The sequence below is a fragment of the Sceloporus undulatus genome, chromosome 1 (assembly GCF_019175285.1).
Source record: "Sceloporus undulatus isolate JIND9_A2432 ecotype Alabama chromosome 1, SceUnd_v1.1, whole genome shotgun sequence".
NCBI lineage: Eukaryota > Metazoa > Chordata > Lepidosauria > Squamata > Phrynosomatidae > Sceloporus > Sceloporus undulatus.
The window spans coordinates 259293822-259315430 of NC_056522.1; the positions used below are offsets into that span (position 1 = coordinate 259293822).

General features: G+C 42.0%; 2 protein-coding genes across 2 annotated transcripts in view; both read right to left on the reverse strand.

The window, feature by feature from the left end:
- The window catches only part of LOC121926305 (acyl-CoA (8-3)-desaturase-like), a 575266-nt gene that overhangs the window by 405025 nt on the left and 148632 nt on the right, over positions 1-21609 (reverse strand). The gene's annotated exons all lie outside the window — the stretch shown is intronic.
- LOC121930500 (acyl-CoA (8-3)-desaturase-like) overlaps positions 1-21609 on the reverse strand; it is a 32345-nt gene that overhangs the window by 9068 nt on the left and 1668 nt on the right. The window contains exons 2-7 of the mRNA XM_042466906.1: positions 12701-12811; positions 11373-11570; positions 10441-10542; positions 10158-10286; positions 3534-3594; positions 2665-2741 (exon numbers count right to left, since the gene is read on the reverse strand). Coding sequence (XP_042322840.1) covers positions 2665-2741; positions 3534-3594; positions 10158-10286; positions 10441-10542; positions 11373-11570; positions 12701-12811 — 678 coding nt within the window. The remainder of the gene's footprint in view (positions 1-2664; positions 2742-3533; positions 3595-10157; positions 10287-10440; positions 10543-11372; positions 11571-12700; positions 12812-21609) is intronic.

Consider the following 21609-nt stretch of genomic DNA (forward strand, 5'->3'; position numbering starts at 1 on the left):
GGAATATGGAAAGCAGGCAGGTACCTCTGTACTGAAAAAGGAACACTTGCCTTACCTGTGAGACAGTCATTTCCTGCAGTGAAGGGACAAACATCCTTATGTGAGTTGCTCTTCCCATTCATTCCAACAGGCAGGAACATGTAAGACTTTTCTGAGTGCCCACTATGGTGAGCAATCCTCTGTACAGGACAGTCAATGTTTTAGCTTCTGATGCTCCAAGAGACTCAGGGCCTGAACAGACAGGCCAAAATAAAGCTGCTTTGGGTCACTTTGGAGGTATGCTGTTTAAATGACGCATACATCTTAAGAAGCCAGAAGCTGCACCAAAGCTGCGCTCCACTACAGTTTCCAGCCTCTTAGGACACATGCATCATTTAAACAGCACACTTCCAAAGTGGCCCAAAGCAGCTTTATTTTGGCCTGTCTGCTCAGGCCCTCAGTTGCTCAGAGTATTAGATTCTGTGCCATTCTATTAATTATCTTCTTCCTTCTCCCCCCTTCCTTTTTTTTCTTTTTGGTAAAAAAGTAGGAAAGATGAGGGAAAGAGAGAAGGAAACAGGACATTTAGCAGAGGGGAGCCAGGCGGGGACACCCTTCTGTGCTACTTACCTTCCCTGTCTATGTACATGAGCCTACATGCACACCGCCTACTGATCCCTAGGGTGGGGCAGAATGTTCATTGCTTTACTGCCAGAAATGACCATCTCATTGGTAAGACAAATGGTTCATATTCCAGCAGTAAAGAGAGGAACATCTCTATGTGAGTCACGTCATAGCTCCCTTTGTTGAGTGGGTAAGTTGATGTTCGTGACCTATTATGGCTTCATGATTTCTTGGAACACTCCTTGTCCAAAGGCACCTTGGGCCAAGGCAAAGGTGTCCTAAAAGGTGACTTCCACATGGCTGTGCCACAGATTTCTGTAAGTGGTATGTTAGTAACAGTACTGTCAGTGAAGCTGCACACCTAGTAGAGTGGGCTGGAACAGGACCAGACAGTGAAACTCCCAGACTCATAGCAGATGGTGATGCCTTCTCTGATCAGTCTGCTTCCCTAAAGATCACTAGCTGAAGGAAACAAATCGGAAGTCTACATTTCAATTTTTTAGCCATATCTTTCATCTCACTGCCACAGCCGCTATCTGGACCGTGGTACTGCATTGGATCATATTCAGACTCACATCTTCTGTGAACACAGAAACCTTCAAGAGCTAATTTAAGTCTAACTTAATCAACTGACAATCCCTTTAGAATTTCTTTGGCACAGAGAAGGATATTGTAGTCTTTACTGAGATGGAAGCAACAGCTCTCAAAGTGCATCTACAATATAGAAATAATGCAGTTTTATATGACTTTAACTGCTGTAGATTCTATGGAATCCTGGGATTTGTAATTTTACAGCATCTTTAGCCTTCTGTGTCAAAGTGTGCTGGTGCTTCACAAAATTACAAATCCCAGGATTCTGTAGGATAAAGCCATGGCAGTTAATGTCAAAATGCATTATTTCTACAGTGTAGATGCACCCTTGGAGGGAAGGAGCACTACTGGAGTGAAGGGAATAAATAATAAATAAAACTTTTATTTCTATCCCGCTTTTTGTTGAGACAATCAAAGCGGCGTACAAAAATTAAAATACCTCAATATATACATAAAAAATAATATTAAGAGAAGGAGCAATTCACATAAAGATGTTCACCCCTTCACTGCTGGGTGAAGAAAGTAATATCCATTCATATATCACTTACCCGATGATGATGCAAATGCACAGCAAGCGCACTGTATATCAGGAACTGAATTTCAAGGTACTAATTCATAGCAGCATAAAAGGTCCCGTCCCCCCCGCCCTGGGCCCGGCACCAAAAAATGAAACCTTGCTGAGCTGCTGTAGATCATTAAACAGAAACCCAGCCTAAAGCTAATTTCAAGAAAACCCGTGATAGGATTGCCATAAATCGGAAAGACGTGAAGGCACACAACACCACAAAGCCAATAAAAAACTACTGATGACCTTGCAGGAAGTGGGGGGTTAACATAAAATAGGCTTTAAGCCTTCATTTCCAGTTCAGTTCAAAAATGAAAATGTTGTGTTGCAGCCTCAGAGACAGCGTGGAATGGGGGAAAGGTTGCATGTGTGGAGGGAAACATCAAGGGGAGTGCATTTGATTTTAAACAAAAAGGCATCCAGATTACTTAAGATCTCCCTCTTCCATCTGAAGTCTTCTGAATTAACCCTACACCTTTTAAACAATAACTTTATTTTAAAAAATTAAGTTTCAGAGGCAAGATATGCAATGAGAAAGCCTGCTGAGGTGCTGGTGCCATCCAACATAAATGCAAAAAACATTATCAGCAAGCAGGGATGTGTGAGTCAACGTTCTTTCTTTCTTCCTTTTAATGCATGTTGTAGAGTTTACTGTCACTGTCAATTTACTTACACATCCATTCAAATCTCCTGTATGTTTTTTAAAATCTATTTTTGTGTTTGCTTTACTGTGTAAGCTGCCTTACTTATCAACTCTGGAGAGGAAAGATGAGATAACAATGAAGTAATGCTAATGCTAACAATGATGCTGCTGGCACATTTTGCTACTGCTTCTAAGAGAGCCAGTTCTTTTCACTGACACTGAGGTAGTTGGCCTGGAGAAGCTATTCAGATATGCTACTCACCGCCCACTGTTTGCGCTGGACAGCAAAGTAGAAGACATACCACTGGAGGTAGAAAGGCACCAGGGCTGGTGGTCCAACTAAGGAAGAATGCAGAGACACATTCACAATTGAAACCAGCCCCAAAGATGTGAGCAGCAAGAACATCTGGTTTGTCACCTCAGGATAGTTTTGAGAAGAGGGTGTATTGCAGCTGATGGTCCCAAAAGAAGCAACCTTTTCCTGAGTTAGACTACTAGGTCTGCCTAGATCAGTCACACACACTTAGATCGATCCCCAGCCCCTGGGCCTAGGCCACAATCAGTTTTGGTTAGACTCCCATCTCTGTAAACAAAATGGATGAGCATAAATAGTTACAGAATTTCTCCTTGTTTCTGTAACTAATAGAATTAATAGAAACAGGTGGAAAAGTAAGGCACTAGAGCTCTCTAGCTAAAAATTCTAAATTCCTCTCCCAGGACTTCAGATCCCAGGATTCCATAGGAAGGAACCATGACAATGAAAGTGGCACCAAAGTGTAAAGTTGTGAAAGGGTCCCTGGATTCCTATGGCAAATTAGAATCACCATTAGACAACCATGCACAGAAACTCTTCACACATATGTTCACTCTATATGTACATACAGAAAACTGTCTCAGTTTTCCATATGATCAACCTGGCTAGAGTATGGGTAAGCATAATAACAACAACAGCAACAACAACAATTTGTATCCTGCTTCCCCCCCCCAAAAAAAAATTGGGATTCAGTCTGGCTTACAATTTAAAAGAACAGTACAATTAAAAACATGCAAAAGTCTATGAGCTGGTTTCTTTGGTGGTCTTTTGATTTAAAAGCAATACTTGGTATTGGGAGAAAAAGAAGTAATACTCACGGATGAAGAAGTATTTGTGCTGATGGTTGTAAGGCATGAATTTCTTTTTCTTTATACCAAGCTGAGAAGAAGACAAAAGGGGGGCCACAGCAAGTCAATGGGGCTCTTCTCAAACACAGGGCTACCCCCCACTGACTGAAATATACCCATAAATCTCCTCAAAGACTCCTGGGCCTACTCAAGCTTTACTCTTGCAACTCTCTTTCCTGTGCATATTCTTTGACAGCACTAGCTCAAAGCAGTTTGTGTGTTTCTGTATCAGCCCAATGGAGGAAACATGGTTATGGCACTGTCTCCTGCTACACCTGTATTTCTTCTGAAGCTACACCTTTATGTCTACTTTTAATGCTTGTCACCCAACCAGGCTCCTTAAATGAGAAAATTCAATTTAGGAAATTCCCTAAATAATCACTGTCAGCAGGGGGAAGCAGAGTACCAGGCTCTGGGAGCAGCACGGCGGGAACAATCTTACCAACATAAGCATATCCCAGACTTAGAAACTCTAATTCCAGTTACTCTAATCCCCTTAACTCTAACAGAGTTCATTTTGGCACTTGCCAATTAACAACATGGCAGTCTTAGCATAAAAGCTTTGTCAGGTGCCTGGATTCCGTTAATATAAATTGGAAGACTCAAGTCATCTCCTTGATCACCAGAATACAAGATCACCTTTTTCTATTGGTAACTGAGCATTTCTCTCAGCTGACCATGATGTTTAGCATGGAAAATGCACCTTTAAAAAAAATTTCTTCCAGAATCCCCAGATAGCACTGAGATTAAATTCATCTCCATTACCTACCTTCTAAAAGACGTTTGCATTTCAAGAGACTGTAAGTCTCCACACAGGACTTTGGTTCCTTCTATTGTATACTCTGTGTTGTTTTAGTTATCCGATTATATTATATTACATTTGTGTACTGCTTATTAGTCCACTTAAGCACTCCCTAAGCATTGCCCCCAACAAGCTGGGTACTCATTTTAGTGACCTGTAGGACTGAACTCACAATCTTGTGAGCCTTGAGACTGTGAGAGGCACAGTGCCAGCATTTAACTATTGCACCACCATGGTATATTTGAAAGAATTCTGGAAGCTGTCATCCAAGAAAGTAAGCACTACATTTCTCCAAGCTCTACATTTCAGTTTCCACTGGGGAGTCTGGAAACAAATAGTACCAACCTGAATTAGTCCCAACCTGAAAAGATAACCATTCAAGAACACCCACTGCACCTGAAGCGGAGAGGGTTCCTGGGTTTGGAGACAGAACAGGGGGCAGGCAACAGTGGCATATCACAAGACGGAGACAACCACAGTCCTGCTAGAGATAAGGCTGGGTTTGCTTCAGTCCTGAAAGCCTTTTTCCTTTGGAAATGTCCCTGCTCAAATGGCACTATGCCTCACAGCCCTGCAGGAGATGTCCAGGGTCAGCTTGCTACTTCCTCTCACCTTTTTAAGGCCCATCCTGTGCAACCCTCACAGTCTAGCTACTGCAGGTTGAGTATCTCTGATCCAAAATGCTTGGAACCAGAAAAGTTTTGGATTTTAGATTTTGCAATATTTGCTTATACATACGGAGATATCCTGCAGCTTGGACCCAAGTTTAAATACAAAATTCATTTATGTTCCATATATACACACATAGCAAATATTTTTTGATAATTTTGACATGAAATACATTTGCATACACTGAACCATCAGAAAGTAAAGCTATCACTGTCTCAGACACCCATGCAGACAATTTTGAGTATTTCTGGATAATGGTTTCTCAACTTGTATTCTGTGGCCTCTGGTGCTCAGCTCAAGCCTTTTTCTATTCAAGCCGTTTGTACTTTTGTGTCCATCTCAGTTCAAAGGCATCACAATCTCTTATCTACTTTGTATTTAAGATTTTACTGGTTTTTGATATTCCAGAGACCATTGATTGTCAGCCCCAACCCAGCCACACACCCTATATATGACACTCTTCCACCCTTCCCAATGATCCCCTAATGTGGCCAAATTTGACCCTCAGACTCCCCCCCCCCCTCCCAATCTTCATCATCTCTGGTCCCATATTTTTCCTTGCTTCCCTTCCTTGGTCTCTGTAGCCTTTCCCTTTCTTGTTCTGGGGAGGAATTTTAACTAAAGCAATTGTGAGGAAAGAACTAAACAAAGACAGTAAAGAAGCCAACATGTCACAAAAATCAAAGCAGGCAAGGTGAAATCACTTCAGGCAAAATCAAAAGTAACCTGTCTGACAAGAATTAATTCCAAAAATGCCAAATGAAACACACATTGGGGTCCTGAGCATCCAGAACCATCAATGTTTTGATAGAAAAATGAAAGATGAGAAGAGCAAGTATCATGCCTACATTTTAGACAAAGGCAAGGTCAGGAGGAGGAGGAGGCAGAGAGGCTTGGTGTATTATAGATGTTAGTTTTACATATTGTTATGGCATGAATGGGACTTTCCCAGCCCAGCACCCTACAGACTACAACTCCCATCATCCCTAAGCAACCTAAGTCTTGGTGGCTGGGAATGTTCAGAACTGGAAACACAACTTCCAGTTCTCAAAAACAGCATTTTCACTTTAAAATATTACACCTGAGGAGTACAGACATTATTTTAAATGAAAACTGCATTGGGGAGTGTAATTTTCCTTTTAGAACAAGGCCCACTTTCCCCATGAGCTTTCTTTTCAAGAAAGGATGGGTAACTGCAGTGGACTTAGGGGTTTCTTTGGCAGTCTGTGTAGCCTCTGGAGAATTTCAGGGCCAGAAAATGCATTCCATTGGACATGGCCTCAAATCCACTTTCAGTTTTGGGGGGGAAATGGAATTTTGATAGCAAAGTGCAAGGAGAGCTCTTACAGCCTCTTTAAAGGGTGGAATTAAAATGCACCCACTATTGACTATGCTGGTCCAGGATAATGTTTTCATCATGCAGGGGTAGGGCACAGTGTTACTCTGGAACTGTATGCACATACACACACACACACAGGCTACAGAAACAGGAAATCAATTTTCATTTTAAGCAAGTTGCATAGGTTCCTTGCAAAAGGCAGTATTTGACCATGTGGGGAAGAGGGGTTGGCTTTTTTTGGCCATCCATGATGTAGCCCCTAGGAGCAGAAAATTGGCCTGGACTCACTCTGGTTGCCCATTTCTGCCCTAATAAAAGTTCATGATTAGGAGAAGGATTAGGAGGTCCTGAATGATGAGGTTTTCTCTTGTTTCTGAATAAATTATCCATCCAAAGGTATGTATTTATTTATTGGATATCCCACCTTTTCTCCAAAATGGGATTCAAGGCAGCTTCAGGGTTGGCTGCATATGCACGTATGTACAAATGCATTTGTAAATTAAATAAACAAGACAAAAGGCATATTCAGATTCAAAACCACTCATACCCAAAGGAGAGCTGTTCACTCAAGAAACCTTCTGGCTACTAAGAGAAGACAGAAATGCTTTACAATATCAGTTGTAGTTTTATAATTGCCTGGAATAAAACCAGAACTTAGAAAAGTTACTTTTTTGGACTATAGCTCCCAGAATTCACCAGACAGCCTTGCTGTCTCTTTGGGATTCAAGAAGCTATAACCTGGGGGAGGGGGGGGGGAGATCACTTTTCCAATCTCCACATTAAGAGACGTAGCGGGAAATAAGGCAACAACTAACAACCCACATGGCTCTGCTATTAAGTTTCCTTCTTGGCAAGCAAGAAGTTTTAATGGATGAAAGGAATGCCTAAGACAAAGCAAGCCTTCTGGAATGCCTCCATGTACCTAAGTAATCAAAGCAATATGGTCTTGAAAGGAGCTACTGTACTTAGATTCATGCGAATTCTTTCATGCATAAAAGGCATTCCCATTCTATTAACTGGAATCTTTTTAATAGGGCATTGGCTGTTGTTTTTGATCAGGGAAATGACGAATAAGCCATTTAGACAAATCTTTAGTGACTGGCTGTACGTCCACCCCACCATTGCTCTCAGAAATAAATTATATCAGGATTAAAATGGGAGATCCATTATCAGATCTACCAACAATTTAATTTGACTAGGGATGGCATCTCTCCTCTAAATGCCTGCTTGGAGTCGGTAATGGGCTGGATGAGGAAAAACAAACTTAGTTTGAATCCAGAGAAAACGGAAGTACTAGTGATAGGCTCTCCCGGTCCGGGTAGTGAAATTTGTCCACCCGTCTTGAATGGGGTCACGCTCCCCCTGAAGGACTCAGTCCGCAGTTTGGGGGTGCTTTTGGACTCGTCGCTCCAGTTGACTTCTCAGGTGGATGCGACGGTCAGAAGCACCTGCTACCAGCTTCGGCTGATACGCCAGCTGCGACCCTACCTTGGCCGGGGGGACCTTGAAACAGGGGTACATGCTCTGGTAGCCTCTCGGTTGGATTTCTGTAATGCGCTCTACATGGGGCAACCCTTGTACCAAACCTGGAAGCTTCAGCTAGTGCAGAATATGGCAGCAAGGTTGGTCACTGGATGCTTCAGGGCTGACCATATAACACCGGTTTTGCAAGATCTCCATTGGCTGCCTATTCGCTTCCGGGCACAATACAAGGTGTTGGTTATAACCTATAAAGCCCTAAATGGCTTGGGCCCAGGTTACTTGGAGGATTGCCTCTCCCCATACAATCCGCCCCGCACACTTAGGTCAGCTGGGAAGAATTTGATGAGGATCCCGATGGCGAGATATGTGTCAACCTCACAAAGGGCCTTTTCCATCTCGGCCCCTAGGATCTGGAACACCCTTCCCGATGAGCTCCGCTCCACCACCTCCCTGGATCTCTTTAAAAAGAGACTCAAGACCTTCTTGTTTTGGCAAGCCTTCCCCGATGTTCCTTGATATCATGTGACTCCCCTCTATATGTACTGTATTATTGACTGCACTCAGCTAGCTTGGATTTGATGTAATGGTTTTAATTTGTATAATTGTAATGTTTTTATTGAAGTTTTATTTATGTACTGTATTGCAATTTTTAGTCTGCACTTTATATTCTGTCATTGCAATTTCTATCTGTACACCGCTTTGATCACTGCGGAAAAGCGGTTTATAAATAAAACTTCTTCTTCTTATTATTATTATTATTTTACTTTTTAAATCAGCAGGGGGGCAGGCAATTCCAACTTTAGCTAGAGCAGTAGAGACCAGAGAGGAAGGGTGGCCAAACCTTTCTCTGTGTTTTGTTCCCCCAACCAAACCCCATTTATGAAGCTGCTGCTAGTCTCAGTTTTTGTAGGTTGGCATAAGCATGGTAACAAGTAGTTAAAATTCCAAAAATACCAAGACAAGCAAGCCAGAGAGAAAGCAGCCAGGGCCAGCCCATGATATTTTGCCACCAGAGGCAAGGAACAAGATGGCACCCCCTTCCATTCCATGTACCAATGTCAACTGGACTGGCTGCTAAACCTCAGTTCCTCACCAGCAATGGGAGAGTATCTCCCACCATACAGGAAAACAGCAGGATAGCTAAAGGGGAGCAGGGCACGCTTCTCATTGCTCCAATATTTTGCTACCATCCCAAAGCCTCTGCCACTGAGCAAACTGCCTCACTCTGCCTAATGCTAAAGTCAGCACTGCCTGTACCACACAGCCTTTCAAAACCTGTTGGATGTTGACTGCCCTTACTTCCACAAGAGCTAGAACTTACCTTTGTTTTTAAAAGAAAAACAAAACCTAACAAAACAAGCCATTACTTTGTTCACATTGTTTTTCACCATAGGCTTCCTATTGTGAAAGGACTGAAACCCTTAAGATGACATTTCTGGCTTGCACTGAATTTGACAGAAGACCACACTGATTTCACTGTATTCTGGTTGGATATTACAGTTTAGGGCAATGTAGGTCAATGTGAATAATCCAACAATTCATAGTTTTATTTCTATGATTCACCAAAAAGCCACAATTTAACAAAATCCAGGCAAGGAAGCTTTTCAAAGACAATTGACTGGCAATGTCTGAATCATAAAAGAAAACCAAATAAAAGGCAGATGGCGTTGGGCAATCTTTCAGACCACAACAACATCCAACTGGAATTAAGACAGTGACCCAAAGCTTTGCAGAAATCTTTTCCACTGCCAGTTCAGAGGTTTCATTCTCAGTGTCAAAGAACAAATATTCAGATTCTGAGTAAATATACTTTAGTAAGCATACTGGCCATAAATCTAGTAATTGCACCCAAATGGCCAAAATGATATAACACCAGTGCAAACATATAAATGTTTACAAAGGAAACGTATTATCACCTCAGCTACGGTGAAACATTTGTTATCGTTGTCCTCTCTCTGTTTGTGTAATATTGTAAGACTTGTCTTTCCACCATTTTCAGACCAATCAAATTTAAACAGAATGATGGCATTATTCAATCCTTTCATGCAGCACCAAAATGCACAGAGATTAGTGTCAAACAAAGTTTTCATAGTTGGAGGGGTGGGGGATGGCACACATATAATCCTCCCAGAGATTGTTGGATTGCAGCTCCCAGCATTCCTCATCATTGGCTATATTGGCAACAACTTATGGAAGTTTTGCCTCAATAGCATCTGGAGCCCCACACAATTCCCCCTTCTTGCCTTATGACATCCCCTGTTTTCCATTCCCCATGCCACTGCCAGAGTTCTACAAGACTCACCTCCACTGAGAGTTTCTTTCCCAAGGCAAAAATCAAAGGATGCATGTTAAGATCAGGGTCCTTGCGAAAACAATTTGGTTTTGCATGGTGCTGGAAATGCCAATGATTCCACCAGCTGGCTGGGGCCCCCTGCAGAGAACAACAGAGAAGATAATCTAATCTACAAACATTGCTTTCTCTCCTGCATAGAGAACACAGCAAAAGCCTTACACCAAGAGGCCCAAGTGTTTATGAGCCTTCAGGTAAATGCCAAGGAACAGGACCTTCAGCAGAAGGAACTCACCTTCAGATGTCCGATCACAAATTTGTGAACCCAGTGGTTCCATTTAGATTTGCCAAAGACTGAGAGGTGTCCCAAATCATGCTGCAGCCAACCAGCTTGGGCCTGGAAAAGAACAGTCTTGCTAGCATAATCAAAATCCCACCAACATACACAGCACTTTTCATCATGAGCCAAAAAAGTAGGGAGGCAGGTTTCTGCCCCAGGGAATTTATAATCTTAAATTTGACAGTGGGAAGAAGGAGAGAGATGGGAGAACTTAGAATAAAAGAGCCCTACAAATATACTTAATACATGAAACTCCCTCCTTAGAGAGATTAGGTGACCTCTTTTTCCCGAACTTTGGGACAGCAGCCAAGACTGCCTTTTTCCATCCATCTTTAGTGATATTTAATGCTCTTCTATTATGCTCTCTACCCGTACTTTCTAGTGTTACTGCAATGAATATATTACTCCTGTTCATTTTTGTAGTGCAGATTTTTTTTAAAGACTTCAGTTTTTATTGCATATCACCCAAGGTGCCAGGGAGGCACAAGTTCTTATCAATATATTAATGGATGACTAGTGTGTGTAGACTTGGCTCTGGGTGGGCAGAAAAGTAAGAGTTAAGTCAGAAGCCTGATGGAAAGGTGAATTCTGAGGAGAGATTATAAAGTCGGGGGACATCACATAAGCAAGCCAAGATAGCCTGAGAAAAAATAGGAGAATAGACACCATTGTTTAATGGAAACAAAGTTCTTGGCAACAAAGTGTGGTAAACTGAAGAAAAAAGGGAACTAAAATCAAATAGATGCCTGTCTTCATATAGGGCTACAGATGCTTTGTGTGGGCAATCTCTGCTTTGATCCATGAGCACCCCAATGGGGAGGGAAGAGATCTTACTGCAACACCAGCCTCATTCTCTGCCTTATGCCATCCTGATCAATAGAGGTTACCTGGACGATGCCAAGCAGCAATCCAGAAAAGAGAAAAGGCAGCAAGGAGGCTCCAAAGTACCACATGTTGAGCCAAGCAGCCACGTCCAGTAGCAAGATGTGAATGAGGTACAGGAGGAAAAAGAGACGGTTAGGTTGCAGGAGCCCCATCTTCTCCACGGTAGCACGGAGTTCGCGGAAATCCTCGATAAGATTTTTCTGTAGGGACAACACAATGTTAAAGCTTCCCCTGCTCTGAAAAGAACCTTCCACAGCTGATTTGCCTAACCTGGGGCCTTCCAGATGTTCAGGGGTTTGGCCTCAAAATGTAAGACCTGTGGCAGGGATACAGTGATGGAGGTGGGGCCAGGGAATGTCCCTCCCCTCTAGCAATCAAACAGGATTTGTGTGCAGAACCACTCAAGGGAAGTTAGCAACAACAGGCAGCAATTATGCATATGCTAGTATCACACTTACCAATGTGGTTAGTGATTTCAGCATTGGACTACGACTGGAGTTCAGTCAGCCATAGATACCCACTGGGTGACCCGGGGCAAGTCACTCTCTCTCAGACTCAGAGGATAGCAATAGCAACCCCCCTCTGAAGAAAATGCCCAAGAAAACCCTATGATAGGTTTACCTTAGGGTTTCCATAAGTCAAAAATGACTAGGAGGAACAAAATAAAGGCTCACACTTGCAAATGCATTAAAAATAAGAATCTTGAGTGCAAAAAGGAACAAGATTTTGGAACATGTGGTGAAAAAATGCCTTGTACTATCATTTTGCTAAATCAGATTTGTTATTACCATTTTGCCACTTATAAAGGAGTCAGACTTAAACTCAGTAGAAAAATAGTGGAGTAGGAGTTGAAGGTTTGATGTACCAACTCCACAGCCCTGCTTTATTTCACACAGATGTCTAATGGTAACATTTTAGTTATTTTTATAGTTACAGCGTTATGACAGAAGGGAAAACTAACCTCATCTGGTCCAAAGGCTGACACTTGGGGACTGTGGTAGGTTTTAAAAATGTATTTTGTATGATAAACCAAACGTTTATAGCATTCAGATTTTCAAAAGTTAAAACTAAAGAAGGAATTATTTCAGTTACTTTTGGAAAAAAGAGAACAATTTGAAGTGTTACTGTTAAAATTTGAAACAGCAACTAATTTTGGGTCACTTTACCATTATAACAGTAATTAACTGAGTTTTTGGATGACTTTTAAACTCTGGGTTTGACTGGCTTCTCTTCCACCTATGCCTTGCCATTTTACACCTCTGATTTGTTGTTTCCTCAGCCAAGATCCTCTCTCTTTTTGTCTCAATTCCAGCTCTTAAAGGAGGCTTACATTTTTGCCAGGTTCAAAGCTGGGCTGGTCATCTGCAAGTTCTCCAATGAGTAACGGCTTCATGTACTTTCTCACTACAGTCTTGTCCAGATGGAATGCTGTGAAGGGATCCTGAAAGCAAGAGAAAAGAGAGGGCAAGTTAAAACAATGGATCTCTTAAAGAGAAACAGGTGAATATTTAAATTCTGCATGGAAGAAGGCATAGGCCTCAGTCCTATTGTTATTCCAGACTAGAGTGGAACTGTTGAATCAATTGGATTCATCTCTATACTGACTCACCATTTGTTAACTGATTTAATGGATCTACTCCGTTTAGGACTAACTAACAGGATTCCAGAGAAGATGCCTTGCGACTGTCCCTAAAACCTAGCAGCTAGATAAATGGGGGAAAGCCAAATGACTAGCCCAAATTATCTGTGCAATTCTTACTGAGCTAACTCGATATACTCCTCTTAATAACCCTTCCTATTCAAGCAAAGCATTCAACCCAAGACTTGGATCTCACATAATTTGCTCTAAATGATAAACAGTTATTTGTGGTGATCTTTTCTTAACCTAAACCCCCTTTGGGGGAGAGTCTCCTATTCCAAAAGACATCTTTCCTTAAGTGCTGAATATTCATATTCTTTCTCTCCCCCACTGCACGCAACTCTAGAATGATGCAGTTGATTCATATTTTGGATCCCAGTCTCAACACTAGTTTCCTTGGCTTCTCAAACCTGTTTTGGAGACATTCTGAACGGGTAATCCCAATTACTCTTATTCCACCTCACCACTAGGTGCTGCTGTAGAAACATATTTGGGTTCTTTCTGAGACACATTGCCACTGATCTCATTTTATTCTGGAACAAAGGAACTTCAGATTACTGAAGCCACCGAATTACAGTTTATCAGGATGTTCACTTCTATTAAATCTGAATCAGGGTTTTCTGTCACACTTTTCAAAGGATTTTCTACCACACTTTTGTGGGTTAATTAGCTCATCAATGCCGAGATGAATGTGTGTGTGTAGTTTGCCTTCAAATTTATACATTTATGTTTGATTTTTTAGCAACTCTGAGGGCCTTTGGGGCTGAAGAGCGGGGTATAAATACCGTAATAAATAAATAAATATTTTCCAATTTATAGCAACCCTAAGTTGAACCTATTGTGGACTCTTCTTGGCAAGTTTCTTCAGAGGGGGTTTGCCGTTGCCTTCCTCAGAGGCTGAGAGAGTGTGTCTCTCTTGTCCAACGTCACCCAAGTGGGTTTGCACAGCCAAGCCAGGATTCAAAGCCAGGTCTCCAGAGTCACAGTCTAATGCTCAAACCATTACGTAAAATTGGCTCACGCCAGGATGAACAGATACTGTCAATCACAAAACTGCAACCATCTGTACTTTGAGCGTTTCATTGCACTTCAATCACATTGTTAACTCCTCCACCACCCATTCATATAAAAACTACAAATGAGAACTTCTTGCACCTGATGAAGTAGAAAATGTATGCTATAATGAATTTCTTAGACTTTATCTGTCACAGAATCCCCCCCACCCTTTTTTTAGGCCTATCACCTCTTCAATCATTGTGGGTTATCAAACCTTGAGATAGTTACAATACTGGAATGGATACTGGGCTTTGCAGAAATGCCAGAAAATAATGTTATATTCGCAAGAACAAACAGATGTTATGGAAGGCCTTCTTCCTACCAACTCCTGTTTATTTCTAGTACAGGAAGGAGCAACTATTTCCTCGAGTCCTGGCCCAGTCTCAGAATTAGACAAAGTGAAGTGTTACTTATCACAAAGAGGCTGCTCATGACAGCTTTTATTGTGGTTTTTTTTTGTTTGTTTTTTTAAATTATATACAGATATAATGAAAATAATGAAATAATCAATATGAACACCAAATATTACATGCGGACTCCCCCCCTTACAAATGCAATGAAAGCTATGCCCCTAACATGTGCCATGTTGATTTTGATTTCTGGCCAACATGGCTACCTCTGCTTTTGTATGAAAATACGATAAGACTGAAAAGTAGTGATAAATCCACCTTTCTGCAAAGCCCTGTTGATAACCTGAGCATTTAAAGTTTGCATATCTGCCTTTCAGGGATGCACACCAATATCAGAAGAGATGCTTAAACAGCTAACTTGAGGACCATAAATATATTTTGTGAAATAGTGTTTTATTTCCTGATATTTCAAGCTCCCCTGCCTTCAGCCTCCAGGCTACCTCTGAGAGATTGTTTTGTTTTGTTTTTAAACAAGGGGTAGGCAAATGCAGCTGGTCAAGGGCCAATTTTCTCCTCCTAGGACCCTGCTGGGACCATACAGACTGTGAAAAATCAAAACCAGAAACTCAGGAAGTGACTGCAAGTCTACTTCTAGCACTACAAATGGTATGTGATTTATTAAACTGTGCAGGGGAGAGGATATTACAAGTTATTTAAAAGGTGAATTGCTACATCTGGTGGTTTTCATGTTGTTGCAACTTATGGTGAGCCTAAGGTGAACCTATCATGGCGGTTTTCTTGGCAAGATTTTTTCAGAGGGGGTTTGCCTATGCTCTCCTCTCTGGGAATCACAGAGTGTAACTTGCCCAAGGGGTTCCCATGGCCAAGCGGGGATTTGAACTGTGGTGTCCCAGAATCCTAGTCCAAACCATTATACAGTGGGCCTTTGGTATCCACTGGGGTTTGGATCCAGGACCCCTCCTTAGATACCAAAATCAGTGGATGCTCAAGTCCCATTTATATATAGTGCCTTAGAAATGGTGTCCCTCATATAAAATGGCAAAATCAAGGATACTGTGGATGATAGAATCTGTGAATAGGGAGGGCTGATTGTGCCGCACTGGCTCTCTCTAGATTCAGAGCTTTCAGAAAAGGCCATTTACGATTATTATTATTATTATTATTATTATTAACCTTTATTTATAAAGCGCTGTAAATTTACACAGCGCTGTACATACAATCTTTTTAATTGGACGGTTCCCTGCCCTCAGGCTTACAATCTAAAAAGACACGACACAGAAGGAGAAGGGAGTGGTGGTGGGGAAGGGGCCTCTTTAGTAAGATAATACATATAAAATACATAGCAATACAGGAAATGAATGAATAAAACAGACAACAAAAGAACATCAAATAGCAAGTGAGAATTATGCAATGCCTGGGAACGCTTCTCTGAACAGGATGGTCTTCAGCTCTGTTTTGAAGCTGGTTAAGGAAGTGATGGCTCTTGCTCGCAGGGGAAGAAGGTTCCAGGAGTGAGGGGCAGCAAGTGAAAAGGGGCGAATCTGAGATGGGGCAGAGGAATTCCTTTCTGGCCACAGAAAGGGTGGTCCAGGGAGTTTAGACAGGATCAGGGCCATGCAAACTGCCTTGGGGGCCAGATGCAGCCCCGAACTGCACTTTTTACCCATCCTTATTTTAAAGTAATGCCTTTATCATACTGATTCCCTTTCTTTCTGTGCTCTTTTATTCCAGTGTCTGTCTCTGTTTGGCACATAAAACTTAGGAGACAAATTCATTTCTCTACATCTGACACAGCATGCTCACACAGAGACTACCATACTTCCAAGTTACAAAAGGTTCCTTTTCTAAGAGAAATTCTCTCCACAAACGTTTCCACTTTTGTTACTGGAGAGCAGATCAGGACACACTGACCCACGCTTCTGTTTAGATGGAGCTATGGCTTTAAGTAGCTCATAGCCAAGAACTGGTTCCAAAACTGATATATAACTGCTTCTAACTGGGCTCAATGTGCTTCATTAGAAAAGAGAGCGAGGGGGGAAAGCTTATCTGAATGGGGATGGGGTGTGTGTGAAAAAACGGTATTCCCCCCCCCCCTTCCCATCAGTTTTCTGACTGGAAAGGGAAAGAGGGTTGGTTCACCGGCTGAGCTGTAGACGGTGGTACCACACATTTCAACCAATCGTAACAATGGTAGTTGTAAAACCTGGCAACAGAGTCAAAAAAGAGGGAGAGGGGAGGGAGGAAATGGAGAGGGATCTTGTTGCAACAGCAGCTTCTCGGAATCAGAATTCCTAGCCAAGCAGCGGGAGACAGATGGGGAACCACCATCTTTTTTTTTTTAATCATGTCAAAATCTGCCTTTTAGGTAGCAACTCCCTTTGGAGAGAGGGGAGGAGAGAGGAATTTAAATTCTTGTCTTACCTAAACAGAATTTTAGGATTTTATTCAGCTTTGCTCATAAATGACACATGCAAGGGTTAATGCTTTCTGCAGGACCTCAAGGCTGCTAAATCCAGACCAAAGAAATAAATAATCTGGCTGAATGAGAAAAGCTATACAGCCATAATGGCCATTGGGTCTGAATAGTGCTATGTCCCTAACAGACTGGGCAACAATCCATTCTGCACCAATACTGGTTGTTATTTTGCATGCTGCACCATTATCTTAGTAAGGAGACCAGAGTAGTTGCCTGACTTGTTGGACTGCAGACTCACTGCGAGCACAAGCACATCTGATTCCATGCAAAGTCCAGCCACACAGTGTATAAACTAACCCTCTCCATCACCATTAGGAGAACTTAAGGAGCTGAGTAGACAAAAGATTGGATTAAAACAAAGGTGAAGAACCTATGACACTCCAGATGCTGGTTGACTGTAGCTCCTGTCACCCCTTATTGTTGATCTACTGATAGGGGCCAATGGGAGTTGGAGTCCAAAGCCATTAGGGAGGCTACGGGATTCCAATTCTTGAATTAAGACCTAGATTCAGATCCTATGAATACAGTGCACTCATGGTTTATCTTTCACTATCATGATCAAAATCCTGTTAGTGCATTACACTAGTGATTGCACTTTTTCTAGAATCGCATAGCACTGGAGCAGGAACGCAGACAAAACCTGCCAGCTCCGAGCAGCATATTTCTTCAGTGCCTGACTTCCTTTAAGGTTGCTGTGTCTGGGGCCTTTTCCCTCCTGCCACCATCACTGGTGTGATTACGTTGACATGGTGTAACAGCAGATTTCCAGTCCATATTTCCTAGACTAGATGCGGATCACATTGGAGTCAGCTGCAGAATATGTACTGAATTCAACCGCCCAAGCCTATGCATTAAAAGTACACATGGATTTCTGTGTTAAAAGCTGCCAGAAGGGCAGTAGCATCACTAGGGTTGTGTGGGCCACACCGGCTGACACCGCTGACTTTGGGCCTCTACAGATGCGGGGAAAGGAGTAGACAGAGGCCGCCCCTTTCTCCCTCGGATCATGGCCACGCCAACCAAATGGTGTGGCAATGAGGTGCCATGAAAAAGGAGCCATGAAACGCAGCTCCTTTCTCCACCACTGCCAAGACGCCATTAGCACCCTGGAGCAGTGCAGTGACGTCCCTTGTGCACCGCACTGTTTGGACGCAGCGTATGAGGCACATCATTGGTGCATGCGCCATCTGAACGCATGCATGCCAAGATGGCACCCAGACAGCACAGTTGAGCTCAACAGCATGCTGACGCTCCACTCTCCCGAACCCTAATTTCAGCCCCAGGCTGGCGCATATTGCCAGTCTGTACCAGGCCTTTGTTACTAATTAGCAAATTAGCTCCCATTTGCGTAACCATAGCTGAAGCATGAATATCTGAGTCCTTGGTAAATACTTGCAGTGTTGCTTTATCTGTACCGGTATACTAAAATGCCTCAACTAAATAACCATTTATCCATTTACATGCCTTCTAAATAGACTTTCATTGAGTTCCGTGAAGTAAAGCATTGCAACCTAAACAAAGACAGTGTTAATAGAAAAACAATGTCCGTACGTAATGATGCTGCACTGATACAGCCATGTTTAGAGCAGACCCATGAAAGCAGTTCACAGGAATAATGAAACGCAACACTTATGACAAAACATCTATCCCACTGATTTCAACAGGCAAATATATTCTAATGACTTATTCTGGATTTAACCACAAAGTTTTAATGATAACTTTGCCTAAATACTTGAAAGGCACCAGATCCTGTATGATCTTGGAAGCTAAGCAAGACCAGTTCTGGATAGTACTTGACTGGGAGATGGCCAACAAATACCAGGTGCTGTAGGCTATATTTCAGAGGAAGGAACATGCAAATCCACCTGTGAGTATTTCTTGCCTAAGAAAACCCAATGAAGGTGCACACATACACACACACTTCTTCTGCTGCTTATTACTACTACTTCAACATCCGTTTCTGACATTTATCACCTAGACACCACGTACAGGTAAAATTATGTGTACAAAACCCAACAAATCACTTCACTTGGACAAACACATGCCTAATATACCTTTCACTCAGAAAAGTTGTTCTCAGTGTGGCACTTTTCACTGCATATAGAATGCTAGTCTATCAGGGGGAAATATCCTACCAAGACCTCAATCAGAAATGTTAGTTTTCTATGTGCAAGGAACGGCAGCAGTTAAGGCCAGGCAGTTGAGATACCTAATTATGTTCCAGGGCTCAGACTAGCCCTCAGTCTTACAGGCTCTGCTGGACCCCTCCAGATGTGGGCATACAACAAAAGCTTAAGAAAGTGCTGTTGCTCCCTCACTTTCTTTTAACTTCTGAGGGCAGCAAAGGTCCAGCACAAGGTTGCACCTGCACACAAGTCAAAAACTATATTCTGCACTTTTCTTGAGCAGAGTTTTGAAAAAGTCACTTTTTTGTACAACACCTCCTAGAAACCTCTAGCCAACATGGACACTGGCCATTTTTGCTGGCAGATTCTGGGAGCTGTCATCTCCCAGAAAGACACATTTTCCAAGCTGTGTTTGAGATGCGGATGCGGTGGCACAACAAAGCTGCAAGAGGAGATCTGGCAAACCAAGGCTGTTGCCATTCTGCAGAAATAATGCAGTCTGGCATTCCTTTAACTGTATGGCTCCATATATTTCCATGTCACTGGAATTTTGTATATATATTAATTAATCAGCTTAAAACAACCTAATTAATTGTTCATCATCTTACTTTTAAGAAATCCAAATGAACACATCTTGTTGACAGTGGTTGCTCACATCTTTCAGCACAGAAAAAACTCAGAATCTCTTCTTAACACCTGAACAAACTAGGATTTCTTGGGTATAGGATATAAAATCTTGAGTTAGTGATGTAAATGTACCCCCACTAAACCATACTTCCACCTTCTTTCTTTATCATATAACCACTGATATTATAGTGTCTACACTATGCATGGCATTCTTCAATGTAACAAATCTAGATGAAGGATTTTGGTGGGTCTCGGGTACAGCACCCTTATGGGAAAGGGCATCCATGCAAACCTGGAAGTCTCTTTGGGATTCTTAAGAGAAAAGAGGATTGTGAGTTCTTTGTGGGGTTTTGTACTAGAATCTCATGATCCATCACACAGGGCCTAGTGCAAATGACATGCAAATTCTGAGCCAAAAAGTCAGACTACCAGAAACTGAATGGTAGTCAAAAGCTTTCTGTACAAAAAAACCCATTCCTGATTATCCTGGGCAAAAGTGGTAACAGTATTTTGTTAACAGTATTCATAAAATATATTTTCAGACCTACTGCCAGTCACACAGAAATTTATTCCACTATTTCTTCCCCTCTGCCCAGTGTTAGGATGTATTTGAACTTCTTGGACACTGTGAAGATGCTAAGACAATTAGAGGAGACCTGCAGATTTGGAGGCCTTGGGATATGCCCATTCTTGAAACTCTCTGTTAGAACAAAATCAATTTCCAGCACAAGAAGACTGACAGAGAAAAGGCTGTCCTATAAAACAGAGGACCATCTACAGTTCAACACAGGGGAGACAGATTGAAGAACTGGTGATAGTGTAAAATGAAGAAGGATGCACACTTATTTCTGTTAAATGTAAGTGTGATTGTTGCAGCTGGTTATGGGAACCAGGGGGCTGAAGAGCAGAACCCTTGGTGCCTTTTATCCTCTGAAGTCATATGTCAACCTTTGGAATGATATGCTCCTTTCCTAATTTTTGATCAATGTAATAAACATCTGTAACTTCTTTCTTTCCATTTCTTTTTAACTGAGATATATTGTGTGAGGTGTTTTTTTTTGTTCTTCCTCTTATGGACTGTTATGCACTGTATGACTTTATTATCTAGATAAAAATATGTATTACTTTAAAAAATAAAATGACACGAGGCCAAACAGAGCTGCTCTTCTGTTTGGATGGCATTTCCCTAGATGTGTCTTTAACAGCAGTGAGAGGTGTTTAGTTGCTTCACAAGTACAGTGACTTGCTTCCTAAAGCCCATGAACATGTTGGACTCTTACATGCTGTAGTAACTCTCAAGGCTTCTCATTGCCAAATGTCTTGCTGCACATGTGGAGAGGCCTACTGCATTAATAGATGCCTTCAAAACTGTGATAGAACCATGGCATATTTTCATGAAAGGTCTAGTCCATTCCGGAGTATCTCTAACTCACAACACCATTCAGCCACTGGTGAGTTGGGTTCTTGAAGACTTTATGGCCTCATCTCTCATCCAGAAACCATGCCTTCCCTTCTTCCACACTTGCTACTCTCTGACACAGACAGACAGTCTGTGCACAACCATGTACAACCTATGTACTAAATATTCCAAAGTATAAACTTATAGCAAAGCCATGCTACCTGATGAATCTGATAATGTGTCTCTGACCCTTGGAAGGTCACACCACATGCTTGTTTTGAGATGTTACTGAATATCTGGTTTTGCTGCAACCCACTAACACATCTACCCCTCTAAATCAATGATTCTCTACCTTTTGTCCTCTAGAGATGTCCGGGACTTCAGGTCCTAGAATTTGTATGCATTGGCTAAATTGACAGGAGCTGGAGTAAAATCATCTGGAGGCCCAGAGGTTGAGAACCACTGCTCTTGATGTTTTGCCTATTTCACTGCTTGGGAAAGGACCACTCTGTGACTTCCATTTGAAGCCGTGGTCAAAAGCACTC